The sequence below is a fragment of the Nicotiana tomentosiformis genome, chromosome 12 (genome assembly GCF_000390325.3).
Source record: "Nicotiana tomentosiformis chromosome 12, ASM39032v3, whole genome shotgun sequence".
Taxonomy (NCBI): domain Eukaryota; kingdom Viridiplantae; phylum Streptophyta; class Magnoliopsida; order Solanales; family Solanaceae; genus Nicotiana; species Nicotiana tomentosiformis.
In genome coordinates, this window is record NC_090823.1 from 81481016 (window position 1) to 81491837 (window position 10822).

Sequence of the window (10822 nt, forward strand, 5' to 3'; positions counted from 1 at the left end):
ATATACCTCTTTTCTTGACTCCGTTGTATGCTCGTAAGGGTCCATTCACATTTTACCATCAAAACACAATATAGAGAAGTGTTTTGAATGAGGCATAACACACTCGTATATATCAATTTCGAGATGTTCAACATCCTCAACATAAATGACACTAGAGTCAACTAAATTTGTATCCTGAATGTTCTTGGCTGACTCTAGTATCACTTCTTTAATATTGGCTTTCTCAAAATCTAGTTGGTTAGATTGTTAGTGTTCTACTCTGACATCCTTCGTCAGTACCTCAAATTTTGCCTCTGATGCACACTTTTCTTGGGTACTATCCATAATATTAGCTTGTTGAACATTAAAAGCTTCCATCAATTGACTCACTTGAGCCTTCAAGTTGTGCATAATTGCCTCGTGTCTTTGTATCTGTAATTGTATCTTATTATTTGCTCCACAAGGCACATTAACATATCATTAATCTCCTTTAGATTAGCATCCCCTGATTCTTTGTTCTTATTAACTTCACAAGAAAAAGTATGGGAGAGTGGGGGAGAGAAAAAGGAGGTAGGACAGAGAGAGTAGAGATAGAGAGAGGAGAGACGTACCTACCTGGGCGGCTCAGTGGACGCCGATGCCGACAAGTTCACCGGAAGTGAAAATTACCGTTGAATCGAAGAGAGAGAGCAAATAATACAAAGTTAAATATTCTCATTTTTAGGACTTTAAAATGATATCTAAAATGTATATATGCAATCAATGGATTTAATAACTTTTCATAGTAATTTATTCGTCCTATTAAGTTTTCATATTTTAGATTTTTTTTTTTGCCCATGCATATTTCTACAAAGTTATATAAATTATAAATTCTTGTTTTTTATCTCAATAACTAAAACCTCAATATATGGGTAACATTGAAACCTTTAAAGGGAGATAAATTGAGAAGACATACGATTCAAATAGAAATATAGTTAATTAGTCTTGCTTATATCTTGTCGAATGAACTTGAGAATAGCTTTTGAAAAAAAATATAGAAAAATTCTTAAATCTTTAAGGGCTATGTATTTTTACTAAAACTAAAAAGGAAGCGAGATAACTTGTGAAATTGAATTGATAAAATTATAAAATTAGAATAATATTTAAGGTGAATATTATTTATTGAGTTAGCTATATAAGATTACTATTCATCGACCTCAGAAGTTTATACTTTATTTTATGATTCAAACAATATTTAAAAATATAATTTTTCTTACAAAAAAATTACTCATTGAGATGAAAAGCACTTGCAATGCCCTTACGCTAAAACTAGTACATTGACAAGTATGATGTCACACTAATTTGTGTTCATCTTTATTATAAGTATCACTTATTTTCCACCATCATATGTATCAAATAACTTAGTCTGACAAATATTAGGCCAACCGTAAGTAATTACCTAATATTTGTCTTTATTGAGATTAAACCCTGATTTCTTAAATTGATTTGTTATTTCAAGTTATTAATATATTTTTGATGATATGTGTATATAACAAAACAAAGTGTGTATCAGATTTTATATAAAATGGTATATAGTTAAAAAAAAATATTATAAATCACAAATTTCTATAATCAAAAAATTCTGCAACTCTTTATTAACTCTTTAAATGATAAAAGTGCCATTTTAAATTTTAAAGTAAAATTACTACTGCTACTATTTAAAAGGAAAAACGAAAACGCCAAAAAAAAAGAAGGAAAAGGAAAAGCTTCTTTAGAAGACCTCGACATACTTTTTTTTTCCTCCTTCCTGAAGCTCGAAACCAACAGGTCTCCCTGCCGCCTTCATATGCTCAACACCCCTTCTAAACCTCCAAATAGAAAAAATTATTTTAGCTAAATTCCCTATTTCTGGGTCTCTGTCAAATTTGCAAATTCTGTATCTGCTTTTGTTCCCTATATCTTGAAAAACCCCAAAAATTCTATTTTTGAGAATTAAATCTTTTACATTTATCAATTTTTGCTAGGACTGACAGCAATTGAAAGAATTTTTATGATTAGTTGGTTGGAATGGTGAATAATTTGGAGGAAGGCGGAAAGAATCCATCAGAAGTTTCTAGGAGGTCATGGGGGCCCACTACTACTGTTTCGGGTCAATCGGTTTCAACCAGTGGCAGTGTCGGGTCTCCATCGGCCGTGGCAACTCCTGGGAGTGAGAACACTTTCGTTAGGCTAAACAACCTTGATATTCATGCTGATGATGCTGCATCTCAAGGGGCTGCTGCGTGAGTCTTGTTTTTTTTTTCTTTTTAATGGTATCTTTATTTATAACTTCTTTTCTATAAAGGAAAATGTCTTGTTTATTGCTTAATTGTATTAAGAAAAATGTATTGCATGTACTTTATGAAGATAGAACTCTACTTAGTGCAGTAGCTGATCCAACATATAAGTATTCTGTATGGATATAGAAAAAATTACAACAACTATGATGCATACGGGTCCATAATTTAAACTTAACGGGTTCTTAGCATTGAACCCATTATACTTTTAAGTTATGGGTTCGTACCTACTATTTGTTGCAATTTTAGTGGAATTTGTAATAAGTTTATGCTCCGCGTCGAAATCACTAGGTTCACATGAACCCAGTTGCGTAACTGTGGATCCGCCTTTGACCGACCACGTTATTCCATTTAAACTCATCTAAAATAAAGCATGTGTTGCGCATATTGCAGTCACAAGCTTGGGTGAAGGACGGGGGTTGTGATAGGCTGACATCCAACGTAAAACTAGCAACATGATGAATCCTCACATTATAAAATTGTCTTAATACATAGATTGCCATGCCACCTGAGCTTGTCCTTAAATCTCTGTTACACACCTGTTGATCACGTGAATAACTTTACACACCCAAACATTTCAAAAGTGTGTCTATGACACATGTGACAAGAGTGAGTTGCTCTAGTGGTGAGCACCTCCACTTCCAACCAAGAGGTTGTGAGTTCGAGTCACCCAAGAGCAAGGTGGAGAGTTCTTGGAGGGAGGGAGCCGAGGGTCTATCGGAAACAGCCTCTCTACCCCAGGTAGGGGTAAGGTCTGCGTACACACTACCCTCCCCAGACCCCACTAGTGAGATTATACTGGGTTGTTGTTGTTGTCTATGACACAAGTCTTCAGTGTTTAAACACTCTTTTCAAACAAGTGTATATCACGCAGCAATGAAGTCGTGACACATATTATTAACTTAAAAAAAAAACAAATAACCCTTAAATCCATCTCAAGCAACCTCCCAAAATCACCATGGCTGCCGGCAGATCTTGACCGATGATAATGGCTCCACCAATGACCATCTCACTCCTTTTAGTTTTTCGTCAATAAAATCTCATTTTCCCCACCTTCTTCCTCCATTAACGCTGCCTACACTTAAAGCTTACTAATTGAAATGCTTAGCAACACATAAATGCTTCACCCAAAATGGTGAAATTTGCGGACCATTTTTTGCATGTTGGATCTTCTATCCTCACCTTCATCTCACCTGATTTCTGTTTTGGTAAAATCGAACACCACTCATGAAGAAGATCTGGAATTGCCCCTGGAAACCCATCATGTTCACGACATGAAGGAGCCATTGATGAGCTAGCACAATTGCCCCCCCTGGAAACCCACCATTGGTCCTATTGCAAACAGTAATACTGATCAAGGAAAAAAGGGAGCAAGAAGAGATTAATCTTAGTTTGGTCCTATAGCAAACACTAATTTTGAAAAAGATGGGCGGGGGAAGAGGGAAGGGATGGTCACAGCTGGGCAAGAAGATCTGTTTGGTCTTTGGGAAGGAGATAGAATTAGTTTTTCCTTCTTTTTTTTCCTAAGTTAAATAAGAAATTTTATATGGTCCACACGCTTCTTTTTTGTGTGAAATACGTGCTTGCCACGTCATTAAAGTGGTGTGTCATAGACACACTTTTGAAAGGTTTGGCGTATAAAATTGTTCCCGTGGTCAACAAGTTTGTAACAGGGATTTGGGGACAAGCTCAGGACTCAATCTATGTATTAAGCCTTGGGAAATTTAAAGAAAATGTTCACAATATTTTTTTTGATGAAGTAAAGTGGGAAAATGTTAAAGATATTTATAGTGGCCCACCGCGTTTAAAACACGGATTCACCTAGGATTTGTCATTCTCAATAGTTTGTTTGATAGGTAAAATAACTACTTTTTTAGAGGAACTATTGTAAATTGTAGGTACCTGGTGGAATAGTCGAAGCGCATGCAAGCTAGCTAGGATACCAACATCATAAATAAACTATAGTAAATTGCTAAACCTTTAGTTAGCGGAACTTGCATTAGCCATTTTTCTTGTGTTTAAGAAGCATGGACATGGCTTAAAGACTGAGCCAAGGAATGACATAGACACGTGGAAATTGATAATGCTAAAACATTATGAGAAATACATGGGAAGAGTAATAGACGTAGGTGTCCAAAAGTTTATAGGAATGCATTGCTATAGTGATAGAGGATATGACTTTCAACTTCATAGCATTGGATCTGTGACCATGCAAGCCTCATGCTACTGGGTTGTTGCATACAGTTTATTTATGTAAACCTGTTAGAATATTTGCTATTAAGGTGATGATCCTACTGAGTCTGGCAAAATTTGGCCTTAATATTGTCTAAGAAACAATAAGTGTTCATTGTTGTGGTTTAGGCATCATAGGTGGTGATGTTACACACTTACATTGTTCTTCTCATTTTGATGATTTGCTAGATTACAAATTTACAATGTCATTATGTGGTTAAACATGGAACTCACAAATGAATTGCTAAAGGTGTATGCCTTTTTCTCTCAGAATAATGTTTCACCTACATTTACTTAAGCTTTACTTACCACAAGTTCTTATTAGTAACAGGAAAAAGAAAAGAGGTCAGCGTGCAACAGGAGGGGATAAGAGCGGTAGAGGACTCAGACAGTTTAGCATGAAAGGTTTTTGCTTTTAATCAGTTTTCATCTTCTTTTGGGTATTACTTTGCATAAATGTCTAAACCTTTGCAGCGGCTGATTGCTTTTATTTCGCACCTCATTTGTTTCTTGTGTGTTGCAAGCATCTCTAACTTACTTGAGCTCTGGTATCAGAGCTTCCTACTAATAACTAAGTTATTGCTTTTTTCTACAGTTTGTGAGAAAGTGGAAAGCAAAGGAAGAACTACTTATAATGAGGTCAGTTGGCTTGAGAAAATTCATAATGTTACTCAATGTTAGATGATTTTTAAAATTTCTGATGTTTCCTTTCATCTGTATCTTTGTTTCACAAATGGATGCTATGATTCAGTGAACTCAAGTTGATAGTTGTGCCTTTTTTACTTGTACCTGTTCTATTATATATTCTTTTTCCCTTCTCGTCTGTATGATGTGTTTGTGGATGTCCAAATTAGATTTTTCATTATGATGACTCCGATGTATAATGATGTTTAGTATCTGTTCTGACAGCACCTGTTGCAAATTGAGCAAACTACAAAAAGGATGCTAACTTCTGTGTCTATTTTGAGATGACATTTTTTATCTGATACTCCCATCCTTTCTAAATTGTATCATGCTAGGATCTTTTACTAGTGTAATATCACGCCATCTGCATATGAAAGTCGAACTTAGAGTTGATTCCCGTTTTGCATTCTTATACCAACACAGAGGTTTATACATTCACATATTGATTCTTGAGACAATTTTTGGTATCAAAAGACCCCATCCCTAGGACTTCTTAGCTGAGAAGTGTGCCGTGTTAGGTGGAGGTACTGTATGTCAAGTTAGTTTCTTTTGGTTGATATATTTACGGCATTTTGGAGGTTCCATGGTCCTTCACTTTTCTTTCTGTAAGGCTTTTTATTCTGCTATAGCTAAAGATAGGAGACGTTATCTTTGTAATTCTTGCTTAATGTACAAAAGAAATAGTAGTAACTTTTGCTAAATTTCGACAAAGGGAGCAAGGAGTTAAATCTTAGTCATCGAAAAGTCCACTAAGTAGTGAATAACTGGGTGGATGGCCCTGTTTCCCATATTGGCAGCTGTCAATTGAGAGAAGTTTGTTTTCTGGAATTTCTATTGTTTTGTGTGCATCTATCCACGTTCCTCTTTCTGGCATTTGGTTATCTCTATATCACCTGATTGATGGCATACAACAATAACAAAATCAACAACCACAACTACGCCTCAGTCCCAAACAAGTTGGGGTCAGACTTGATTTTGATGGAATGGTTTTTTTTTTTTCCTGTGAGGATGTTTGCAATTTGTTGTGCGGAGGGACAATCTAATTAATTGCTATTGGGTGTCATGCCTTGCACGCGTTGGTGTCTGAAGACATTTGCTTCGGAAGGAAAGTGGTTACCTATCATGTGATGTTGAGACGTGGAGTTAAGATCCTTTTGTTACTTGTGAGAGAACTTCGGATTTCCTCCTAATTACTGATTTTAAACATTCTCCAATTGCCTTCATCTCTCTAATATATTTGAGGTAAGATGTACTCCCTCTTTCCCAATTTATATGCCATACTCTCGGTTTTAGTTCGTCCCAAAAACAATATCATACTTCCTTATTTAGAAACAATTTAACTTTAAATTCCTATGTTACCCTTAATAAAATGATTTACAACCACACAAATATATATGGCTTATTTTATATCACAAGTTTCAAAAGTCTTTCTTCCTTTCTTAAACTCCGTGTTGAGTTAAACACCGCTATATAAATTGGGATGGAGGTAGTACTAGTTATTACTCTGGGATGATTCATTACATGGCTTTTGGCTATGCAAAATAATGTCTCACCAGGAGGTCACGGGTTCGAGCCGTGGAAACAGCCTCTTACAGAAATGCAGGGTAAGGCTGCATATGACAGACCCTTGTGGTCCGGCCCTTCCCCGGACCCCGCGCATAGCGGGAGCTTAGTGCACTGGGTTGCCCTTCTGTTGAACTATTGATGAGGTTGTTTTCTGTCTTCAGGATTAATATTATTCTTAATCATTCTCATGGCTTGAGCATTGAGAGGTGGATTATCTGTTCTGTGCATTGAGTATATTAAATAATAGTGCAAGCCTTTTCTTAATAAATTTATGATCAAAGTTATCAGTTATTGTCAAGAAATTGCTGCATAGAATTTCTGTAACTTAATCTCAGGAAAAAAGAAATAAAATATTTTAAGGAAAGTAACTTCGAGTTCATAATATCTTCCTTGGGACAAGTCATTTGGCTGCATAAGACAATACGAGGGTAGTTATACTTTTGTTGGCTTCTCGGACTTATTTTTCATTCTCCTGTGTTGAACGATTTGTTTTTCAAGGGATTTCTTAACTCAGAAGTTAATGTCTTGGGCAGGTTGCAGATGAACTTGTAGCTGAGTTTTCTGATCCTACCAATAGTCATGAATCTTCAGATCAGGTTTTTCTCCATTCTCGTGGCTCATATTGGACTTCCTTGTTTTCAACAATGAAATCAGTTTGAACCTTTTATGTTTGACAGCGACAATATGATGAGAAGAACATCAGACGACGAGTCTATGATGCTCTGAACGTACTTATGGCTATGGATATCATTTCCAAAGATAAAAAGGAAATACAGTGGAAGGGTTTACCACGAACTGATGCGAATGATATTGAGGAGCTAAAGGTTTGATTTCAAATTTGTCTATTTCGTATTTTCCCCTCTCTCTTTCTCTTTCCTCTTTTTTACAAATTGATAAGCCATCAATTTTTGGCACACATCTGTTGATCTATGTTTATTTTAATCACATATTTATTTTAACTGCAGGCCGAGCGTCTTAGCTTGAGAAATAGGATCGAAAAGAAAGCAGCCTATTTAGAAGAACTAGAAGAACAAGTATGAATACTCTCTGAGCACTATCTTAGTTCAATGTTGATAATAAGTTTGGTAGTCTTTCACTATGCTGATATGCAATGATATCTTCGTTCGTATTCCTTATTCTTCTTTTCACTAAAGCGTTTTCCTTTCGAAAGTATGTAGGGCTTCAAAACCTCATAAAACGCAATAAGCAGTTATATGGCTCAGGCAATGCTCCTAGTGGTGGTGTGGCTTTACCATTTATTTTAGTGCAGGTAAATGCTCAACAATCATCTATTGTTGTTATTGGTCATTGTATAGCAAATAATATCTGATACAAGTCATTGCATTCTTTAATATGTCATCTCATGATTTCTTTTGTTGGAATTAGTCTAAGGCTACAAGTGACGCAAGTAAGCTCGGGGCAACCTAAGCTTTCCTCCAACTTGTCTTAGCTGTACTTGAGCTTAAGTAAATTTTGACCTAGCTCAGGCCCAACAATTTTTATATTAATTATTGCTGATTGTTTTTCATCTACATTTGATTAAAACCCTTATTACTAATTAAAATCGGAAGGATAACTTTTTAAAAGAATGAGAAGATATTATGACCAGATATAACATACCTCTGGTCTCTGATACACAGAGAGAAAACATATAGATCGTATCCAATAAGATTTGCGTGGTTAATGAAACTGTTTAAAGAGTTATAAATTAGTCTTAAATGAGTGGAGTCTTTGTCCGTCAAGAAGAGTAAAGCACCTATCCAGACAATTTTGATTGAAGCATGGGAGGAAGATGAGCTTCTGTTTATATTCTTACGTATTGAGTTATAGTCGCAAATTATTTAAAATTAGAAGATCAAAAAAACTTTTGTAGTGAAGTTAGATTTATGATGTCCATATTCTATTCTAGTAGTTCCGTTTCTTCGTATTGGCAGGCCTTATTTTGACTTGGCAACTAGTAATAGGCTCGATAGAAGTTTTGGGATTTAACAAGTCACTTTCGTCTTTTTTTGGAATAGAAAAGGAAATAAAAGCATTGAAAAAAGGGACATCCCTTTACGGAAAATAGTGTTCTCAGATGACTAAATAATGAAGTGGACAGTGTACTGCGAAAGTAGGGATCAAAAGCCTGGTATTTCTGTAAGATTTTGTTCATGAATTGGTCAGTTACTTGTCCAATACCCATCCTGAACTTATGATGGAGCTTTTCGAATAGCCACTTTATTTTCTTTTACTAAACTGGGGCTCATGCTGGAATTGCATTTTCCAATTTGTGCAACCTTAGCAGGGCTTATGGATAGGAGCGGAGCTAGAAGGTTACGTATGGGTTCGGCTGAATCCAACAGCTTTAGTCCCAACGCTGTATTTGTATTAAGAAATTCATTAAGTATGTACAAAGATTAAATTTAGAACCCACCTGGTGTCACTATCTAAGAATTTAGAACTCATATAGTTCAAATTGTGGCTCCACCTCTGCTGCTTATTGGGTTCTACTTTTGAATCTAGTACAAAGGAGGCATCTGTCCACAATATTTAACTTTTCCTCTTTGCATATTTTGGGTTAAGCCCCTATCTTATTGCCATGCACAAAAGGAAATCATAATGATGGGAGTATGGCATCGTTGCTTTTTCATCAATGACATTGTGCAGCGTATCATAACTTACGTGCAACATAAAATTCCAGCTATAGCATTGACAAGAAAATGTTGTTTACAGTACTGTTGTCTTAGCATTTCGTTGTTATCATGCTTCTTATATTTCTTTTTGTGCTGTAGACTCGTCCTCATGCCACAGTCGAAGTGGAAATATCAGAAGATATGCAGCTGGTGCATTTCGACTTCAACAGGTTAGTACCCTCTGAATGTGGGGCCTATTTTGAGTTGAATGAGAGTGTAGATGACTCGGCTGAGTCATATAAACAAGTATACATACTTTTGACACCAACTGGACGTTTAACTAATAAACTTTTGACGTATCAAAACAACAAAATTATTCAGCAAGTTCAGGGTGGCTTGAGCTCATACCATTTCTTGCAATGTAATCCTGTCTTTTGACCTACGGGTATCAAACGTTATTGCAAATATTTGGTTATCCAACTTCTTTAACATTCATTAATTCGACTAATTATGGTTTACCAATTCCAGCACACCATTCGAGCTGCATGATGATAATTATGTCCTCAAAGCAATGAAATTTTGCGGAAGGCAAAAGAATGATGTTGATGCACAGAATGTATCTGCCGATGGAGCTGAAGGTTCCAGTTCCAGTATGGCCAACATATTCCAGCATCAAATCTCTCATACATCAGTGTCAAACACACCCGGTAGGCGTCCAACTCCAACCTCACCTCCTCTCCCTGGAATACTAAAGGCCCGCATCAAGCATGAGCATTAGTATGCTGGATTCATTCTTGATCAATTACTAAACTCATTATCTCATCATACCTGTACATTAAGTAGAATTTATTAACTGGAAGCATGCTCCTCTGTCCACTGATACTTCTGTAGCTCCTTTTGTTCTCATCTGTAGAGCAGTATTAGTAAATTTTTTTTTTTTTTTTTTTTGCTTTGATAACACCTAATGGATCTCCAGTTATGATGACTTTTTAGGTATCTGTTAATCTTTTTATCAAATTAATTTTTTTTTTCTAGCAAATGAGTCAGAGAATATATATATATATAGTTTCTGAACAGGAAGCCTGTACCTGCACTTTCATTTTACTGTTCCTATTAAGCCCCTGCTCATAAAAAAACTTGAAAGGGCACACAACAATGGTCAACGAAGTGAATTTAGAACCATACCACTGCACCCATGGTTTGCGTGTTATCTTGGCAGGATTCATGTTATATACAAAGACGACAACCCCCCAGTGAAATTTCACAAGTGAGATTTGGAAAGGGTAGTGAGTACACAAATCTTACCCCTATTTTGAGGGAGTAGAGAAACTGTTTTCGAAAGACCCTCGACTGAAGAAGACGAAAAGAGACAAATATATCAGTACCATCAACAAAAATCAAAGAAATAATAACAGTGATACAAAAATCAAA

At 35.9% G+C, this 10822-nt stretch overlaps 1 protein-coding gene across 4 annotated transcripts; it reads left to right on the plus strand.

Moving 5' to 3' along the window:
- Positions 1–1684: 1684 nt before the first annotated feature.
- Positions 1685–10408, plus strand: LOC104091397 (transcription factor-like protein DPB). 4 transcript variants are annotated; one of them, XM_009596723.4, is made up of 10 exons: positions 1685–1785; positions 1983–2240; positions 4852–4931; positions 5122–5165; positions 7310–7372; positions 7454–7600; positions 7742–7810; positions 7948–8046; positions 9551–9621; positions 9920–10408. In XM_009596723.4, the coding sequence occupies exons 2-10, from the start codon at positions 2026–2028 to the stop codon at positions 10167–10169; spliced, it is 1038 nt and encodes a 345-aa protein (XP_009595018.1). In that variant the 5' UTR covers positions 1685–1785; positions 1983–2025; the 3' UTR covers positions 10170–10408. The 4 variants fall into 4 exon arrangements, with proteins under 4 accessions (XP_009595018.1, XP_070047669.1, XP_009595017.1 ...); XM_070191568.1 differs by having other exon boundaries at positions 4858–4931; XM_009596722.4 differs by having other exon boundaries at positions 1718–2240.
- The last annotated feature ends 414 nt before the right edge of the window (positions 10409–10822 follow it).